General features: G+C 39.5%; 1 protein-coding gene across 3 annotated transcripts in view; it reads left to right on the top strand.

Annotated features, from left to right (window-relative positions):
* The first annotated feature begins 5,246 nt into the window (after nt 1–5,246).
* Nucleotides 5,247–20,890, top strand: part of PPP2R5E (protein phosphatase 2 regulatory subunit B'epsilon) — a 75,527-nt gene continuing 59,883 nt past the window's right edge. For all 3 annotated transcript variants that reach the window (XM_082485443.1, XM_082485444.1, XM_082485442.1), the window contains exons 1-2: nt 5,247–5,371; nt 8,268–8,431. In XM_082485443.1, coding sequence (XP_082341569.1) covers nt 8,275–8,431 — 157 coding nt within the window. In that variant the 5' untranslated portion in view covers nt 5,247–5,371; nt 8,268–8,274. The remainder of the gene's footprint in view (nt 5,372–8,267; nt 8,432–20,890) is intronic.

The raw sequence follows: 20,890 nt of genomic DNA, 5'->3' as shown, positions 1-20,890 counted from the left end.
TTTATGACCCTAAAATCCTTACCCCACACGTGCATCAGGAATTCAGCTCCTGAGGGCACTGACAGTGTTATCGGATAGCTGATACAAGGAGGAGCTGTAAGTGAAAAGTCCATGTAATAAGCGCTTTCTTACTGTTACAGAAACTCAGGATGGCAATTACAAATGTTGCTCAAAAGTTGGATGTACCATTCCCCTCCTAAAATGTAAAACATATGAATCAGAAGTCAACGGCAGGGTAAACAGACTAAATAGACTGTTTTTCATTACACATGAATCTGATTCAAAAGTAAACAAAAAATCTCAGATTGTGTGATTTCAATCAAATTGATGGACCAGGACAGTTACTTTGATGCAGTATTCCACTGTGTTAATTTTTGTTTAAAGATGTATCAGAAAAGCCTTGTTCGCATGCTGATTTGCCTCTTCAAACAGCACTGCTGCTTCCTCCATAACACTTTCTCTTTCTGGTCTTTTTCCTGCTGGTCTGAATAATTAGTTCTCTGGGGAGATCAAGTCTTTTCTTGCTTACTAGTATTGGAACAGGGAATATCTGAACTAATCCCATGGTACCCCTGATAATGCTCCTTTTGACATACAGAAGATCCTTTATGGAGCATTATGTGACCCTTACTGTAGACAAATACATGTCAGATGTGCTAGGTGAAACATTTACAAGCTCCAGCTAGATCCATTTACGTTTATCACTCAATGGAGCAGGACTTCCACAGTGGTATCTATGTAGCAATCCTGTTTGATAAGCTGCTATGTAAAGAGCAGAATGCCAATGTGGATGCGAGCTCTGTACTCCTGCCTGGGTGGCCATAACAGATGGTCTATAGTGGAACTTCAGTCACACACAAAAAAAAAATGCGAAGCGGCACACATCTGAGTCACTGGTACAAAATCTCTGTTTGGATGACTCTTGACCGCTGTTCTGACTGCTCAGGTGCTAAAAAGGACAGTGCCTAAGTGGTGAGGAGCTGGCCCTGAAAATTCTTTTCTAAGCTATTTTTTAAAAATCCCTTTTGTAGGACAGTAAGGCAGTGTAACTTTTAAAAAGGATAGGCTTGTCTTGTGCCTTAGATAGCAGTGGAGAAACACTGATCAAAACAACTTATTATTGTTTGTAGATCTTCAGGAAGGGCTGCAGGTGTTGAATTCGTGCATATTTTTATATATTTGACTACACACTTGTATGCAAGATGTTGGTCATGTGAACTTTATCTGATGACAGTTAATTTTTATTCTTGCAAATTGATATTATGTATATTTATACAAACATATATAAATACATACAGATACACATCTATGTAAAATACCTGTAGCACTTATTTCTTGTCCATCTCTGCCTGGGATTCATGTAATCATTTTTAAAGTAGCAATTTTTACAAAATACAGACTAAACAGAGAACAGGATAAGGACAAGTAACAGTACCCCTTTGAAATAGTGGCAGTTTTACATTCATATCTTGTCTTGTGGTCTTAATTCTCCTCACAGATTGAGACTTTACACACCAAAATGGAAAACAGAAAGCAACCTGGAAATAAAAGGGAAGCCAACCCTGTAAACTCTGCTGGCCAAGTGATAAAGAAAAGGTAAGGTTTCTGTTTATTCATTGATAAGGCCTGTATTTTTCTTGAATTGTTACCATAAAAGCATCACCTGATATAAAACATGTCATAAAAACGCTTAACACAATCAAAATGGACAAAATATACCACATGATGCATTTTTCATGCAAGAAATAAACTAGCTGAATGCATTATTTACCAGCTTGTTCAGCTATACAGAAGAAATAATTCTATAGATATTATACAAAGACAGAACGAAAAGTAAAAAACTCTGCGTGCAGGATAGTGGACTTGGACAGCAGTCTTGATTTTTATCCCTTCTGTGACATTTATTTTAATAAATACCCGCATCACATGCTTCAGTTTTAGATTTTTTTAGTGTTTTGCAAAGATGGATTTCATTTCATTCTGGGAAGATTAAAGTACAACCATGTAAAATGACATGCTTGACTTCACCTAAAGAGCCAGTCTAGCCATCAGACTGTGCTAGAACTTCCCTTTTGCAGAGTATGCTATCAGTAACTTTAGGAGCTGCTTGATGCACTGTTCAGCCCAGACCAAAAGCAGCACACTGAATGAATCTAAAAGTTATATTACACCACTGACAAACACAACTAACAGAATTAAGTACATATAACACAGCAAAACGTGCATCTGCAGGTTCTGTCCCTCATTGATGGGGGCAACAGGAAGTTACGCTGTTTTTGCGAAATTTTACCTTATATTGGTATAAAAACTCCCAACCTACATTCTTTGTTATCAACTCGTGCTTGCATTCAGATTATTTTAGCTGGTTTGGTTTAAGTGAATTTAAAGTTTTAAATATTTACAAATATGTACAAATCTCTCCTAAATTTAGAGTTACACAACCATTCTGTAACTGTGGCACAGTTCAATTTCAGTTGTTTTGGTTTTAAATACAGTTCTTCTGAGAAATGCAATCAATTTACAAAGGATGACAAATTCTACAGTTTTCTGACTTAAAATCATGTGGAATTTTACTTTAAAAGATATCTTGACTGCTTGATTGTCCATCTGTCCAGCAATAAAAATGAAGGGACAGCATTAGGGCTGTTGCAGTAAAACATTTCTCAAGTGGCATTACTGTCTACTTGAGGGAGAAATAACTCGCTTGGTAGGTCAGCAGAAATGGATGCGGGGGTAAAACAGGTCAGCAAAATTGTGAGTAGATCATACTGACTCAAAAGTATTTGTATTGGCACACAAACAGGAATGTAGTCTGTGACAGGCATGACAGCAGATGCTGGTATTGTTGAGGCCTTAATTGTAGTACTGTGTCCAGTCTTGGCTGCTGCATTTCAAGAAAAGACATGAATGGTTTTGAGACAACACAGGGAGAAGAAATAAGCATCTTGAGAGGTTTAAAACTGTGACACGCAAGGAAGGACTGAAATGAAATGGAGTTGCTTAGTCTATAGGTAGAAAAATTTAGGGGAGACATATTTCTTAAGATATGCAAGAGGCATATAGAGAGACAAGAGCTACAACTGTTCACGCCCATTACAGCTACACTTCAGTAGCAGTGAGCTTTTATTTTAACTAGTGTTCCAGGTTCCTCAGTGTGAACTGGACCAGGGAACTCACCTGGCTGAAAATTAGCAATTTTGAAAGTAGTTTCACAACAGCTTAAATCACTCTAAATCGAGTCTGCCACAGTCCCACATCCTCCGTTATGCCAACATTGGTACTCACATACCTGGAGGGCAGCTGAGTAGGACAAAAACTAGGTATCTTTTGTAGGATAAGTAATGTCCAGAGGACTCAGGCACTCACTACCTGCACAGACAGGGAGGACGTGACTGACCCATCAAAACAACCAGCTCTCAAATTGCCCTTGAGCTCGTTTCCTAAAAAAAAAACCCATAAATGACTGTACCTCAGAGGGTTTTGGTCATATCAACACAGGAGGACTGCTGCTCATGAGAGCCTTTTTTTTTTTTTCTGCCAGAAATATAGGGGAAACAGTGGATGGTATTTTCAAGCATAATAGCCATATTAACACCATTAGTTGTATTTTGGGAAAAAAGAACCAAAAATAAACCCCCAACCACCAAACCATCAGGTAAATAAATTCAAACAAAATTTATGATATATGGCAATATCATATGATATATGGCAATATCATATGATATATGGCAATATCATATGATATATGGCAATATCATATGATATATGGCAATATCATATGATATATGGCAATATCATATGATATATGGCAATATCATATGATATATGGCAATATCATATGATATATGGCAATATCATATGATATATGGCAATATCATATGATATATGGCAATATCATATGATATATGGCAATATCATATGATATATGGCAATATCATATGATATATGGCAATATCATATGATATATGGCAATATCATATGATATATGGCAATATCATATGATATATGGCAATATCTACAAGCACTCGTTGTGCTGGCCGCTATGCATATAAATACACTTAAAATAAAAAAAAAAAAAAAAAGAGAAGGTTCAAAGTGATTCAGACAGCAGTCGTACACTGGCTAAAGAAACCCACGGGTGCAGGGCTGCAGAAACCCTGCCGCACAGAAGTAAGCCACTGCTTCCCGGCTCTCATTACGGGGCAAAATTAGGGAACTGCGGCCCTGCCTGAAGCGGCTCGGTCCCTCCGGCGGCCCCGCGGCCCCTCGCACAGCCATGCCGGCCCCGGGGCACCACGGCGGGCTGGAGAGAGGCCCCTCCCGCCCGCAGTCCTCCCCGGGAAAGGAGCTCTGGGCCCCGCTAAGAGCGCCCGGTGCGGCGGGACGGGACCTTTACCTCAGCGTTAGCAGGGTTTTACCTCAGCACTGCCGGGTTTTTTACCTCAGTCGACGGGCCTCGCTCTGGCGGCGGCCAGCGCTCGTCCGCCTCCCGCCCCCCTCCCGGCCCGCAGAGGGACGAGAAGAGCGATGGCGACGGCGCTGACGAGCCGCTCGCCGCTGCGCGCCGCCCCGACCAGCACCGCCTCCTCCCCCGGCAACGCTCCCCGCTCCCCTTTCCCGGCTGTCCCGGCGGCGGCGGCGGGCGCCAATGAGGCGGCGCGTCCCGGCGGCAGGCTCCAGTGGGCGGGCGCGGGGGGCGGGCCGCGGGCCGGGGGGCGGTGGCAGCAGGCTCGGTTGTGAGTGAGTGAGTGTGTGTGAGTGAGTGCCATGGCCGGAGCCCGCTGAGAGTGACAATAGGAGCGAGCCGGAGCGCGACCCCGACGCCCACCGGGACCCCCCCCTCTCACCTGAGCCTGCCGCCGGCGGAAGAGGCCTTTCCTCCCCTCGCAGCACAGCCGCGCCGCCCGCCCGGCCTGCCCCCCCCGCCCCCCCCGGCCGCCCGCCCGCACCGCGCCCGCCGCTCCCCCTCGGCTCGGCCCGCACTCGGCTCCCCCCCCGCGCCCCCCCCTCCCTCCCCGGACCCCCCCCGCCTCCTCAGGGCCCCTCCGCAGGGCTCCGCCGGGAATGTGAGTGAGGCAGCAGCCATCGCAGGCAGGGGGCCGCGCCGAGTGTATGGGACTGAGCGGAGCCCGAGCAGCCGCCCGCTCCTGAACCCGCCGCCAACGCCGCCCTGCGCTGGGGAGGCCGCCAACGCCGCCGAGGCCTACAGGCTCCTGCGCCGCCGCCGCCGCCGCCGCCGCGGCAGGGACCGAGCCCGGCGCGTATCACACTCGGGCCGCCGCCGCCAGGCATCGGCCGCGCTCCGCCAAGCCCGGCTACACGCCGCCGCCGCCTCCCTCCCGTCTCCGGCTTCTCTACCAGGAGGGTCAAGGTAACTCCATCCCTCCGCGCCGGCCCGCGGGGGAGCGGCGAGGCGGCGGCGGCGGTGCGGGGAGGAGGCGCGGGCGGGCCGAGGTTGGTTGGGGGGGTGCCGGGCGGCGGTGAGGAGGCGCGGGGGGCTGCGGGGAGGACATGTTCCAGCTGCGGTGCTCCGCGGCTGCCTTCTGGAAATGACAGCCGATAGCAGCGGGCGGGAGGCAGCTAATTACAACCTCCGCTTCCCCGGGCGCTGAGCGAGCCTCTGGCTGCCTTCCCCGGTGATATCCGTCGGTATTTTCACGTCCACTCGCCTCTCCGTGCATTACACCCCCCCACCCCCCCTCCCCCCCGGGGACCAGCAGATCTGATGTGCGTGGCTTCGTATTTACCAAATGACTTCGGGAATAAAAATCAGACCCGCTGCTGAAAGAAGCAAGGAGCAGTGGCAGGGGTTGCAGCTTTTCCCCTCGCACACAATAAATAATCTCCTCGTCGTCCCCGTCCCCCCGTCCCCCCCCCCCGGCTCGTTGAAACAGTGTGTTTCACTGTGATAGTGTATTCAGGGGAGGGAATGTTCATTTGGAGAGATGAAAAAAAGATCAGTGTTTACTGTAAGGTTGTTAGGCTGGATGTAGTCTTGTTGAATTAGAATGAGATTTTAATAATTTATAAAGCAGGTTAGGGAAACTGTTACTAAATTTACAGCAGAGAAGTGTCAGTAAAGCTTCTTGATGACACAATGATCCTGCAGTTTAAGTGATCTACTTTAGTCCCTGTCCATTATTATTATTATTTTTTGGCAATTTAATTTTGAGAGAGCGTGCAGACGTTTCTGCAGAAATGGTTACACTTTGATGATACACGTGATGAGGCGGTGAATCTTTTTGACGAGATGAAATAGGGCCAAGCAGTTCAGGTTTTAAGAATATATTTTTGCTGATATTTCCAGAATTCGGTTTATGTAACAGGTAACTTTGTGTTTGTATGTTTTTTGGCGGACTGTTGAAATCTTAGAAGTGGGTTGCTAAAGTACAGGCCATTCTATTTCAGTTTATCTGACTTTTTTATTTATTAATCTTGGCTGGGGCCTGAATGCCCTGGTGATGGTGGCATTCCCGCTCCCCACCCCCCCCCAGACAATAAACAAGACCAGTTTAAGGCACAGGTTCATGTTGTTGATAGTAGATTATATTTAGAAAGCACAAGTTGGTAGTGAAAGAATACCTCAGGAGAAATAAAAAAGATGGAGTAAGGTTTTTTTATTATTGTAATGCCAGCTGCACAGTTCAGCTCCTGGGTGCTGCACATGCTTCCTCGAAGAAGCTATGGAGTTTATACTTCCATTTTTTTGATAGATTTAGTGTACTATATGTAATTTTGCATTAAATAGTTCTTATCTTTTGGAACTTGTTTACACTGCTGCAATAAGTCATGCTTCCTAAAGCTTTTCTTACAAAAGACAAATCCAAATAATGTCTGTTTCAATGGATTTAATAAATTATGAAGCATATGAGTAACCAATTATTTTCATAAAATAAGTACTCGAAAGTGTTCTCTATATTGTGGATTCAACTTCTTTTAGCATACGAGTCACTTTGGTAATTGAAGTCAACAGACATTGAGGATGAGTAATGCTTTCCAAGGACGTGCTCTAAGACCCTGATCCTGCAAATGCTTATGCCGATGCTTAACTTTGCACGAGTGTGTAGCCTTACTGAAATCAACAGAGCTGCTCTTGTTAATGATCCTGTTATTAATGCAGATAGTTCTGTTGATTTCGGTAGAGGTGCGCATGCTGGTGAAGTTAACTGTCCACAGAGCTGCTTGAAATATATAGGCCTAAATTCCTCCTATCTTGTTTCCCTTAAGTATTACTCATATATTTCACCGAGATGTGGTGGGCCTTTTAAACAGAGAGAACAAGACTGGTAAATACAATAGCTGGCTGGATTAATTCGCTGTTTAAATGTCTCTTTTTGGTATTTCTTAGAAGTATGGAATCAGCTACAGGAGTACTGCCAAGGCAAGTTTTATAGGAAGAAGCAATGCTTATTTCTTAGACCAGCTGATAGAGTTGGGAAACAAACAAACTTTTGCTTGCAGAAATCTTTTTTGGCTCTCTGACTCTCCCTCAAACCTTGTGTGGCTTATGCCCTTAGAACAGTTATGGCTACCACATTGCTATTCTTACAGAAATGTCAGAACGTGGAATATCTATGTATGAAGAGACTCACAAGTCTGAGACTTTCAGATTGAGTATTTCTAAAATGGTGAATAAAGAAGTAATATGTAAAATTTGTCAGTGTCAGTGAAATTGTGAAGAATAGCAATATTTTTTATATTTCTGTATAATTCTATATAGAAATTCTATATATTTCTTATACTTTCTTATATTCCTATGAAATCTTGTACGTAGGTGTGGCAAATAAACTGAATTTTTCTTCTGTCCTATTTTTTTGGTCCTATGCATATTGATAACTTTAATGCCAAAAAACCATTTGTACCATTTTGGGTACCTTTTCTTTAGCATGCATGGTGCCTTGCAAAATGAGCTGAAATTACTTCATCCTAAAGAACATATAGTTTAAGGCCTATGTCAAGTTTGCAGGTGTTTGAAGTTGTATTGATGTAATGATGTCAGCATTACGTCTGAATTTTTCCTGTTGCAGGATTTTTGGTAAATGGGAGACACAGATTAAAAAAGTGAGTGAGAAGAATTGCCACACTGTTCCATTAAGTTAATTCCATACAATTTGTACATATGTATGGGTTAGCTCTCTTAACAGTCATTCTGGGTGACTTGTCAGCAGGAGAGTGGTGCAGAAAGAGAAAGATTTTTGGAACATTTAGGTTAATCTTTACCCATTTCATCCATTTGGAATATGTTTGTAACATTTGTTTTCCTTCAGTAGGGATATGTCCTCAGCACCAACTACTCCTCCATCAGTGGATAAAGTAGACGGATTTTCTCGGAAGTCCGTCAGAAAAGCCAGACAGAAGAGGTCACAAAGCTCCTCCCAGTTTAGGTCTCAGGGCAAGCCTATCGAGTTAACTCCCCTGCCTCTGCTAAAAGGTAAGATCAAGAATGATTTTTAATAAATAAAACAATTTTACTCTACAATTCTACTCTGCTTCTAAACTCAACTGCCAGAAATTGCAGGGAGATTTTGCCAGCAATAAGAAATGTTTCATGCCAGATATGTATGTATTTAAGGTCTACAAAATATTTTATCTGTGACTTGAGGGTGTGGTAATTGTTTGCAATACTTTTGAAAGCTTTAAATGCTAATGTTAACTCGTACCATGACTTGAATTTTCAAGGCACGGGGCTACGTGTGAGTATTTTAGTTTGTGAACCCTCAACAGTTGACCTAAATAAACAATAATTCTGGTAAGGGTAAATTGACTTGGGAGCAGAGGAAAAGTGGTTTTTAGGATCTTACTTAAAACGTGTGGGTGTGCAACCTGCAACACTGGTGCCAAATGCAGCCCACAGGCATATTTTGAATGCCCTGCAGCAAGGCGTTAGTGGGGAGATGGGACCCCTTCTCATAGCATTTGTGAATAGGTAACTCCCAGCTCCTGGCTTCTGCTCGGTTTTGAAATCGAAAGGTCCCATGAGCTGCAGCCTCTCAAGAGGAAAGATGCTGCCAATCAGGTCTTGGGCAAGACACTGCTGTTTTGAGAGCCTGTGTATCCCAGCTCCTGTTGAGCTTCTGCTGGCAGATTTAACCTCTAATTTGGGAAAGAAAATTATGATCCAGCATACTATTTTTGAAAGGATGCCAATATCTCTGTAATATCTTGAATGCTTCCCCTAAATCCCAGTTGTCACTGAATTTCAGTACAAATCCAGGGGCCAGCAGCACCTGAGAATTATGTTTGTCTGGTAAGGAAGGAGGAATTGCCTTCCAGAAGTGTTTCTTTTACTCTGAATTCTCCGATGGTTTATTTAGTTTCATTATTTTTTTTTTCATTGCTATTCTTCTTTTCCGTCACAAGTAGTGATAATAAGCATGGTTCGTGCTCATCATTCTGGAAAATAGCAAGGTTTAATGTTATGTCTGTCCCATTTTTGCTTTGTGAACAAGTATATTTCCCACATTCCCTCTTCTACCTGTTTGACAAATTTGGTAATCAGACTGTTGAAATGTGTAATAAGTGTGTATAATTGCACTTTGGTTTAGTTCTTAACCCCCCTTCTTCATAAGAAGTTGCAAAAAACCAAAAGCCAAACCAATGCCCCCCCCCCCCCCCAACTCACACCTTAATATGTGTCGTTTAATTTAATTAAAAGTAGGATTCTAGGATTAGTTCTAGTGAAGTTGTCATTAAAATATTTGAGACTTCTTTCTGGGGGACACCTGTAAGAATGCACAAATGGCCATATGGGGGCCATCCAGCCCCATGGCATTGTGCCTGACAGTGACTGACTTGGAAGTGTAGAGGAGAACAGAGAAGCAGGGGAGGCCTGGAGCGATGCTGTACCGGAATGCTCCCCCCTTCAGCATTTCTCGGTTTAGGGTCTGTTGGTGTCATTGGATTTGGCTTTGTCGTCTGCAATGAGTATTATTTTATGAATTTTTCTTGTTTTGTGACGGTATGGTAAAGAAGCAAATGCCTCTTTAAAATAATTTTAAAGTTCAGTTTTATACTTCTGCAGGTCATTTTTGATGTGCAGGTTATTTCCTTTGAAAACACTAGTTGCTACACTTCAGAAGGTGAATGGACTTTATCCTTTGTCTTAAATGTCTAGATTACTGGAAAAGACTGAGATTTGTGTGTGTATAAATGAAAAAATTGATGTTACAATTATTTCATTCTATTGTATAGTCCCATTCAGGGAATAAACTAGGCATGTGCACAAGCATCAGAAAAACGTTGCCTTTATCTGAGGGCCTGGTCTTGCAGAAACGTAGGCTTAATTTGACTACTGTAGCTAGTCCCGTGGATTGAGATATAAAACTATAATAAGATAAAACAAACAGATGGGGAGCAGAGAGTGTTGGTGAGACATTTATGATTAGTGTCATGATGAGTTACAGTGGTCCAGCTTCAAATTAAGAATTTGATCCTGTGAGTTAGTTTTCCCTCTTTGACTTAATGCGGATTCCCAGAGGCACAGGGATCTACCTGTGGCAGATTAATTTGCAGGATTTGGGCCTAACAGTCTATCAGCTGAAACAGCAGCGGTATTGGTCCCTGCTGAAGGGACGCTGGCAGTTAAAAATCGTGCTACTGTTTGGAAATGTTCTTGACCTGCATTAATATTTGTAACATTCAGGATTATTAAACGTGAAAGAAGTGAGGAAATAATTTCCTCCTGCATTTTTCATACTTTCCTTGGGCAGTAGCCTGAATGTCCTAATTTTTTAAACTTTTAGGTTTACACTTGTCTTCAAGTGACTAGTCCTTTTACTTCAGTCCAGTAATTGTATGATTTCCAATTTCACCCTTACTGTTTGGGTCTTTGAAACCAAAATGGAGAAGAGATTTCAGCAAAATAGCTTTTTAAAGTCTCAGAAAAATGAAATCAGTTTGGAGATCTGCAGTTGCTAAGTTTTATTTAAACTTATTGTTTCGGTAAATTTCAAGTTTAATTAAACCTCTTCAGAAATATTTCAGTACAGGAAATTTTTAGAGGACAGACCTCAAATTCAGCCTTAGACATATTTCATATTCGTGATGGAGGGGCTTTGCTGACAAAAACATACATGCTATACTCTCTTCTTTTTTTTAATTACTATATTGCATATTGACATTTGCAGGCTGCCTTCTCGCAGACAGCACTTTTATGTACTTCAGTATCTTCTTTGATTGCAAGAATCATGTATGCAGAAACTAGATAAATGCTTAGTCCATTCTTTGCAAGGTTTTATACTATGCCTGTCACCATAATGATTTGAGCACCTTCCAGTAGTGTATTAAGTGACGTGACTACACATCTGTCACATCTTATCTGCTCTCATTCCTTTCCCTAGGGGCAGAGTCATATATAGTGAAATGGCTTGTTTTGGTAGTGTTTTAATGCAGTCTGTTGCTTTCTGTGAACATATATGCCTGTATTGCAAAAACAGATAAGTCAGCGTTGTTGTTGTTCATTTGGTAATAAAAATGTTTCAGGAAAGAAAAATAGAAAAGACAGTATGTTTTACTGCTGTGTACAAGTCTGAAGGATAACCTGCTATTTAGGAAATGTAATAAAAAAACCTGGAATTTTCAGTATTGCTTATTCCAGGAAAAAAAGCCCCAGAGAAATTAAGTTGTTACTCTTTGTTGGTGGTGGTGTTTTTTTTTTTCTTTTTTTAATTAACAGAAGTGTGTGTATTGTATCTTTTTGTAAACAAACATTTAATGTATTTAGAAAGTAAGATGTGCTTTCTGAGGCTGTTGAGCTGAGTTTAGGCTTTCAAAAGCTACAAGCTGAAAAGCTGCTATGTTTACCTGCAGTAAAGACTAAACTGTTCTGATTAATTTAATTATATTTTTATTCGTTGCATTGCGACTAAATATAATTTGGTGTTATCTTTTTTAATATGACTAATGTCCAATATAACACTTTAAAACCAGCCTTGGTCTGTTCCTCTACACTTGAAACAAAGAAGAGAAGTGCATATGGGAGTTGTGATATGATTGCCCTGCATCTGCAGTACGTGTACTCATGTATGTTTCAATATCATGCATTTTTAAAAGTTTGCATGATCTTGCGTGCTGTATCTTGCAGTACTTTATGGCTTTTGATTTTGTCTTTATGTTTAAAGAGGCTAGGGAGGTTCATCAAGGTTGGGAGGTCACCGAGATAACTGGTCTGTGGCAGAGCCGTCCTGGTGAAGGGCCCTTTTCTGGCTCTAAGTACTTCCACCTCTGTGCCTTAGTCAAACCCAGCCCAAGTTTGTTAACCAAGTTTGTGTCGTGTGTCAAATCATGCTTGTTCTGTAGAGGAAGATAGTATTGTGGGTGCATCGGATAGGTGTGTTATTTATCAGAGGGTTATTTTACTTTCATTTTGTATACTCTTTTTACTTAAAAGTCTCTAGAGGTGGATCGGTAGGAGTGCAATGTTAGAAAGCAAATGGTTTGGAAAAAAGTATGTTGTAGTACTGGACACGTGAAAACAGCAATTTCAGTATTACCTGTAAAAAGGGGAAGGGGGAGTTCATTTGTGTTTCTGCCAGTGTTTGTAATGGTAGGGGAATGTCCAGAGCATGAAGACATACATATAGATGGCTAAAAAGATCATATGCCTTATGAATGCATGTTTAGCATCTTAAGAAATTGGACAGAAAATTTGCATGTAATTCACGATACTCTTCCCATCCCCCTCGTCCTCATTAAAAATACATAACTTAGATAAAGCAAACCATCCAAAAGTAAGACTGTTAAATTTTAAGCCAATGTATCCCATTTTTGTAATTTCAAGGTTTGCCTGTTTTTTCCTATCATTCTACCCCATTTTCCAGTGATCTAATATAATTAATGTAGTTTACTTTCAGGTTTGCTAAAACTATTGTATATTTTTGTTGAAAACAGCTCAAAGTATGATTTTTATTTTTAGATGTGTTTTCTTCCTTAAAATAGCCACTCAGAACAGAAGTTCTCTGTCAACAATACCAATTGCTTTGCTACCTCAATATTATGAAATTTATTGAGCTGCTAATACATTTATCAGATAGTTTCCATGACATTAAAGAATTTCTGTAGTGGCAACAAAAGAGCATTGCATAGTCAGAAAGGGAAAAATCTCTTTTTACTTGCTGTTTGCTTTTGATCATTATATTATTTCCCTATAGTTGAGGTTTTATTATAAGCTTTTCTTAGGAATCCTATCTATAGGTCAAATGGTTCCTAAATAATAAAAAAATCTTACCAACTTCAAAAGACTTTTACCTAAGTGAGTATTGCAAGATGTGCACCTTCTTTTTCAAATACAGTTACTTTTTGATTTTTTTAGATCTTCTTTATCATAAAACAGTCTGTTTTTTTCAGACTTACATATACCGCCTTCAGAACTGTACATATGGGAAATAGTTATGATTTGAACTGTAGAAGAAGAAAGATACAGCTTCTATTTTTTGTTGACTTCCTTGGGAGTTGGCTGCTTGTCTTTGCTGTGCTACTTACCTTTGTGAAATTTGGAATGCTTTATGGATATTGATAAACTGTTAATAATATATCTAAGCTAAATAATTTCTCCTAATTTATAAACAGCAATTTAGGGTCACAGTGGTTATGACTTTTCAAAATAAAATTCTGCTGTATTTCCATCACTGGAAATAGATCCCAGGACTCCTAATTCATTATGTGGAAGAAACCCTGGAACTTGGTTTGTGCTGTATGTAGTCAATGGCAAATCAAGCATCAATCCTGGAAGTACTTGTGGAATTTTGTGCCCATTCTGGTTGAAATAAATCTGGACATAATGGACAATCTCTGTGTAAGGTTTGGGAGTAGGGCCACAATCCCAACAGGAATAAGGACTTAGCCTATTTATTATTTTTTTCTTAAGATGTATGGAGTTCTTGTCGTAAATAATTAATATCTTCACTTTTCTCTTGTGCTCTTGGCAGTTGTTTCTTGAATATATACTTAACTTTATTTGTAATTTTTTTGACTTCTGGTGGTAGTAGAATAATTCTTTCCAATAATATTAAAGATTTCTGGTTGTTTCTAAAAAGTGTTTGTTTGATGGTGTTTAGAAAGGGCCACATACTAACTTTTGAATTTTTCTCTGCTTCTTATTGTCTGTCATATTTGAAATGTAGTTTTGTAGAGCTGTATTTGTAGAGAATGGGCACGTGTAGAAATGCTGACTTGGAAGTTAAGATCATAGTAAAAGAAAACCTCCTTATCTTAACAGTGTATTAGTGAAACTGCAGTTGGTGAGAAATTCTGTCAGCTTAGCCCTGATCTTCTAATGTTTCTGTTCTGTTGTCTGTCTTTATTTCTAAGTCTCTTTAGGTCTGGTGATTTTCCTGTGGCGGCAGTGGTGGTTTTTTGTTTATTGGGTTTTTTTGTTTGTTTGTTTTGTTTTTTAACCTGAAACATTCAGTGTAATTGTTTTACTTCCTGAATTTCTCAATTTACCTTCTGGAAATGTTAAGTGATGATCATACCCACCTTTTCCTCCTCTTTTTTTCTTTTATTTTTGTTTATTTTAGAAGTGAAATAACTTGTAATCACTGTGTAAAATGTATTTCTGTGCTCTTCACAAGATTGAGTCTAAAGTCTTGATAATTTTCTGCAGGAATGTTTAGACTTTACCATCGTCAGAAACTTCTGTTTTCAGTCTGTATTTGTTCACTATGTCTCTATAATATGTTGCCCAGTATTATTTATTTCTCTAGTAATATTAGTTTTCTGTGTCCAAGTGTAACCTTATGGGTCTGTAATAGAACCTTCTGTTTCTGTAATAAGCACCTCCTTTGTATTTCTTTCCCAAAGTGCCTTTGACAAATACAAGTTCTGGTTTAGCCATGCAATTATTTCTGTATAGTATACATGATTGCTGAAATATAGTGCTGCCTTTATAATTGATTATGATATGGAGCTTTACTGTTGTGAAAGGTACATTTTTCCATATCTCTGGAATTATAGGTGTATTTATAAAATCCATGTTTGTGTATATTAAATGTGTACAATATATATTTGTGTATATAAATAAGTTGTGTATAAATATTTAATGTCATATATAAAGTTTAGGTTTTAAGCTTATTTAGTTTTCATTTTTGTTCTTAAATTTCAACACTGAAAATGGAATACTACTACTGTTCATTGGTAAAGCTTTATAGTAAGGAAGCAGTCCCTTCACGTTCATCCATTGTAAGCTGCTGCCTCCCAGAGAGAAGAGCACTTCCATTTATGCTTTCTGGAGAGTGGGAGGAGGACAGAAAACTATTTTTAGATTCAGGGTAACTTCCTTTCACCTACGTTTTTTTCATTCAAGTTATTACTGTTTCTTTGGCTTAATCAGGCAGAAATCCTTAGAAGTAACAGACGAGAGGACTCACTGAGTTTTGGTGGGGTTGGGGATTTGTGGATTAGTGGTGGGACCGTGTAATCTTGGTAACTCTAATTCACAAATACCAGCAAATGGGCACGCATTAATTCATAAAAGGTTAAGGAAATTCTGTTAGTAAAATACTAGAGTCTTTTTTCAGAAGGATATGGCAGGGCTTATCTTAGTTTGAAACCTCACTGGTTATAAATGTCAGTCTTTGTTGCAGGTGCAGTTACATCAGGGTTTTTTTCTGGTGGCAAAGCTTCTTCGAGTTCCCAGGCATACACCACAGTGCACTGCCTCTCATCTGTGCTGAGACAAGTGTCTGTGGGGCCATAAAGTAAACCAGATTGTTAAAAACATTTCTCTGCCTCCTAATTTTAGGTATGTGCTTGGTCCTGTGTCCTCTCAAACATTTAATTCAGCACAACTGAAATGGTGGTGGACTTTTACGTAGGGTTGGTAGCTTCTGTACATGTGGTTTTCTGCTTAAAAAAATTAATGCTGCAGTCTGAGCATCTTTGTCAAGTGTTTTCAAAAGATAAGGCAGCTGTCCAAAGAAGCGGTGTAAAAAACTTTTGTGCCATTAGTTGTTGCACTTGGTTGAAAAAATTGCCTGTTTTGAACGAAGTCTTGAAGTCGCGCTACAGGGGAATCAATTTTGATCAGGATTAATAAGGATTTACAATACTAGCAGATTTTTCACCAGTAGGTTTTTCTGATCAATAGTGACGTGTGTATAATCTTTAAAATGTACATATTTTTAGATTTCTTTAATATAGCAATGTATTTTTCAGTCTCCTGTAGTAAGTTTATTTTTCAAGTCACAGTGTGTCTGGTATTAACTCTGTTATTAAGTTGTATTGCTTGAAAACAAAGTAGGTAATATAATAATTTTATTTTAAAACACTTTAACTTTATGATTTTTAACACTTTATGATGTTTTTATTAAAACATTTTTATAGAAGAGGACCATTGTTTTGCACTTATGCCTTTTATTAATTTTTATCACTATTTTTTCCTTTCCTATCTGTATGACAGGTTCTTAACTGTGATATTTTCCTTGCATGTAAAGTGTTTGTCCTTCCGCTAGCATCTGCTAGAGTCTGGGGCAGAGAAGGAACACCATATAACAGAGTTGATGTACCTGGTTAAATGGGTAGAAAGTGAGAAAGTGAAAGGGATCCTTTCTGGGTAGCTTCCTAAAAGAAAAAATAGAACAGCAGATTGCTGTAAAATCTGTTGAACATCATTGGGCATATTGCTAGCTCATCTGTAACAGTAGCTTCTTGTGTTCCATGATCTGAAGAGCTTGTTCTAATAACTTAATGTTGGACTTCAGAACTGACCAAGTTGTAAGAGAGGCGGAGGTAAGCAGTTTGTTATTTTGATTATAAAAAATTATGCATAATTAGGCATTTTTTTAAGATTTGTATGAATTTAAAATTAAAAACAAACAAACAAACAAAAAAAATTGCAAAAATCACAAAACGTCAGTTGCGGACTTAGCCTTCCTTATTTGATGGGTATTTTGCAGAAGCTACAGTGTATCTCAGGTGTGATGAATAAATGCAGATAACCGTGTACCTACTGGTAAAAGTATTAATTTTAGGACTTGACCCCCCAACTGGAGATAATGGTTAAGTACTCAGATACCATAATTTTTATTCAGAAAAATCAGATGCTTTCATGAAGAATAAGGTTAAGATTAAATTTTATGTTGTCTGGAGCAGTACTTTACTGTCAGATTTTGATTAAAACAATTAAATAAATGTAGCTTGCATAGTTATCCCTTTTATGCTTTTCATTGTGAATAGTGGCTCTGTATATATGTAGTTTATGTAATGGGAGAGAAGAGTCTCTTTAGATATTCTTTTATCATAAGGTTAAGAAGATCTGTTATTAGAATTGTTATTTTTAATGGGTTTCTAACTCTTTGAGGAGCATCAGAAAAATATTTAGTGTCATTAAGGAGAAATAACTGTGGTTTGTGTTGGATGTGGTCTGTAGTTTTCTGTGGGATTGCTGGAAGATTTTCAGGAACTTTTAGGGATACATTGTTTGAGATCTCTTATTTTTTCACTGTGCTTGTGATATCTACCTGATGTGAGCTGGCCTTTTGTCTTTTGGGGTTTCTGTGCCTCTTTGCAGTGTCATGAGTTTAATTTAATACTATCGTGACTTTCTTGGCTTCTTTTCTGTGTGTGCTTGTACCAAACTTGGATTTTCAAGTTCTAAAATGCAGGTGGCAGTGAATTTGTTTGTTGCTTTCAAGGGTTTGAATACATTGTCACGGAAGACTATTGCAAGTTAAATTTCTCATATTACAAATTGATACTGGGAATAGTCAAAAACTGAGGAAAGGATGATTCCAGATTTTAGAGGACTTAAATATTCTTATTTTTCTTTTATGTTACCCAGTAGGATGTAATGCGAATGCATAAATTTCTGTAGGTTTTCTTTGCAAGTTTGCGTGCTCTCCACTTTCACATTCCAACAGCAGGGCATAGATGTTACGTGCAGATTGTTTTTAAATAAGAAGGTGTCTAGTAAGTGTTTTCTGACGTCAGTTTTGAACAGTAAATCTTGTGTGTTTATTGAGAATAGTGCAAAAGATGGTGATTACAGCTGAGACAGTACTTGAATCCCTGTAGAGAACATAATTGTTGACTATTGTCAGTGTTGCAAAGGGAGAATAAATTTGGTATCATGTTATCTTTGTGTTTTCAAATAACATTTTTGGGATAGCTTTTTGAAGAAGTTGAGGTGGTACTGTTTTATTTGTTACCTTTGTTCTCCTTCACTGTCCCTTTATTCCATGCAGTCCATACTTCTCCTATCTTCTTCTTTGCTTGTTCTTTATCACTGCCTGCCTTACTCCCACTTTCTACTTCTTCCTGTAACCTATGACGGATACAGTTCACATATTTTTCCACAAGAGGGTGATAAAACTCACTCATACGTGTGAAAACAAGGAATCCAGGTGAAGTGGGTTGCAGAGGTTACTGAAAAATCTCAATATAATAAAATTAGCTATATTTATAAAGAAAAAAAGTTGTCTGTTCATCTTCTTAAGCTTCATCAGTGTGTTACAGTGGTTGTTTGTCTGCTCTTCTGGAGACAAGACTAGACCTGTCAGGATGGAGATCCACCCTGTGAAGAGCTTGCCAGCTCCATCCTGCCTCTGTTGCAGTAATCAGACCTTATGGCAAGACAGTCTGCCCGTTCTGTTATCCATGCAATATTTTTTCTTGTCCTTTCTCCTCCATGCACTCTATTGGTTTTTTGTTTGTTTCTTTTTTTTTCTTTTTCCCCTCTCCTGCTTATTATTAGAAGAAAGGGAAGCTGCCTCCCCACCAATGCTAAGAAACTGCAGTGGTTGAAATTTCTACTGATCTTCAAAAAGGGTGAAAAGGCAAGGCAAAGAGAGAGAGAAAATAGCCACCACGGTGATTTGCCTCTAATAGAGGATCTTAGTAAAAATCTGTATTGGCTTTTGGCAAAACCTAGGCTTAACAGGTATTTTACTCAAGATTAAAAGCCACTTTAGTTTCTCTTTTTAGGACTAGAAAGGATGATGTAGAGAAGAGGTTATCAGTCCTTCTGAGGAGAGTAGCTTCAGAATTGTCTGTCTTAAGCGATGGAGATTGTGGCTGAAGTTCTGGCGCCTGGATTTGGCTCTTGGAAAAGCAGTTGATGCAGTTGTCTCAGTGTATGTTGGATGGCAAAGGTATGTGAGCAGGCTTATTAGGTATGTGGAGGAGGGGTTGGGATGCAGGGCTTTTTAGATACACTTTGAGGAAGAGACAGCATATCAAGGTGGTTGTTAGCCTATATTTTGGATGCCATAAACTCAAAAAAAGTGTCTGTTGCTGTAAACTGCTTTAGAATATCATCTGAGCTGCCAGATTAAATCTCGTTAGCCACAAATAAAAAGAACTGCAGCGAGTCCCTTAGTATTAGAGAAATGAGCAAATGGGATCTATACTGTGGGTTAGGCATAAGCTAAGCAGTGAAAAGGCTCCTGGAAAAATTCTAGACACTTCATTGCGATGAGTCAAAAGGAGTACTGGCAAAGAAGGAGAAAGGAACAAAATGCTTGAGGTTATGTTTACCCCATCCTCCCATTAACTGTGAAATTTCAGGTCACGGAGTGAAATTTCTCACTCTTCCTTAATTTCAGGAAAAACAAATAGGTGTCCCAAATGATACATGAAAAAGATGCAGCCTTTTAAGAAAAAGACAACCACGGAGTCAGTGATCTCAATATTTTTGTCTCCTCCTAATAGTAGGAAATTTCAAAGGCAGGAGAAATGTGTTGAATTTCCCAGGACAAGTATGTTCCTCTTCCTGTTCTTTTAGTCTGTTGTCCTTAAACTATCACATCCATAATGTGCACAATCAAGTTCAGCAAACAGCATTTTGAGCACCTTGCTTCTTGGGCAAGAGGGGGACATGCCCATCTCAAAGCAGCCCTTCCACAAAAGAAAAAATAAACCCCACAAAACCCAAATAATTCTTAGAATTTCTGTATATGCTTCTGAGCTGGTTCTGCGAGTGTAAGGGAATTGGAGAGATTCTAATTTATATTAGCAATCTAAAAGTATTTTTCTTCAGTTTACAGGATATTCTCCTAATGAAGGAATGCCTTAATATCTAGAAACAAAAGTAAGTGGCTAGAAGCAGGTTTTGAAGTATCTCTAGGCAAGTTTCTTTTATTTCCTGTTTGGTGAGGAACAGTCATTCCTGTTGCAGAAACCTTCTTAATCAAGGATTTTGCAGAGAGGAGGATTGATGTGCCCTTCAGAATAGATTCTGAGGTGACCTCATTTGACATGAGTGCATTTTTGGTCTCCCCCTGTTTTGCACAGTTGATCCTAGCATGGACAGGCATTGCACTGCAGCAAAAATTCATTTGAGAGCCAACATCTTCAAAGTTATTTCACTTGTGGTGAAATATGCCAAAACTTCATGGTCAATAAAAAGCCAATGGTTTGGAAATGAGTATATTTTCATGTTTATTTGGTTTTGGATAAGTATTACACTTCTGGATTAAAAACCCATGATATTTCAGGAAAAGCTCTACAACAATGCATAATATACAATAATAAAGTACAGACTGTTTTTTTTTTTCCATTACAGTTGGGCTTTTTAGGTAAAGCATTCAGTACTTGGTAATATTTTTGCCCATGTAGTTTTAAATGTCTCGAGTAACAGAACCTGTTTTGTGTCCGGAGCTGCAGCAAAGGTAGTTGAATAGTTCCCATCTGCATGTGCTTCATTTTGGGAGAGGAGCGAAAGGGAAGTAATTGAGCCTTCCCCCCCTATTCCTAGATTAAGTGGCTAGATAGACAGTGCCTCCCCCTCTTTTGAGCTCATGCTGCTTTTGTGGTTAAAGCAGTTTTTCTGCATTGTCGTTTCCCAGGTTTCTTGTCCGTATTGAATATCTATATTTGGGATTATTTTTCCCAGATGTATTAGTTGGTGTTTTTCCAAACTGAATTTCACTTTATTTTCTGGCCATGTAAGGAATTT

Source organism: Vanellus vanellus (assembly GCF_965231255.1).
Source record: "Vanellus vanellus genome assembly, chromosome: 6".
Lineage (NCBI taxonomy): Eukaryota > Metazoa > Chordata > Aves > Charadriiformes > Charadriidae > Vanellus > Vanellus vanellus.
This window is presented reverse-complemented; position numbering and strand designations above follow the sequence as displayed.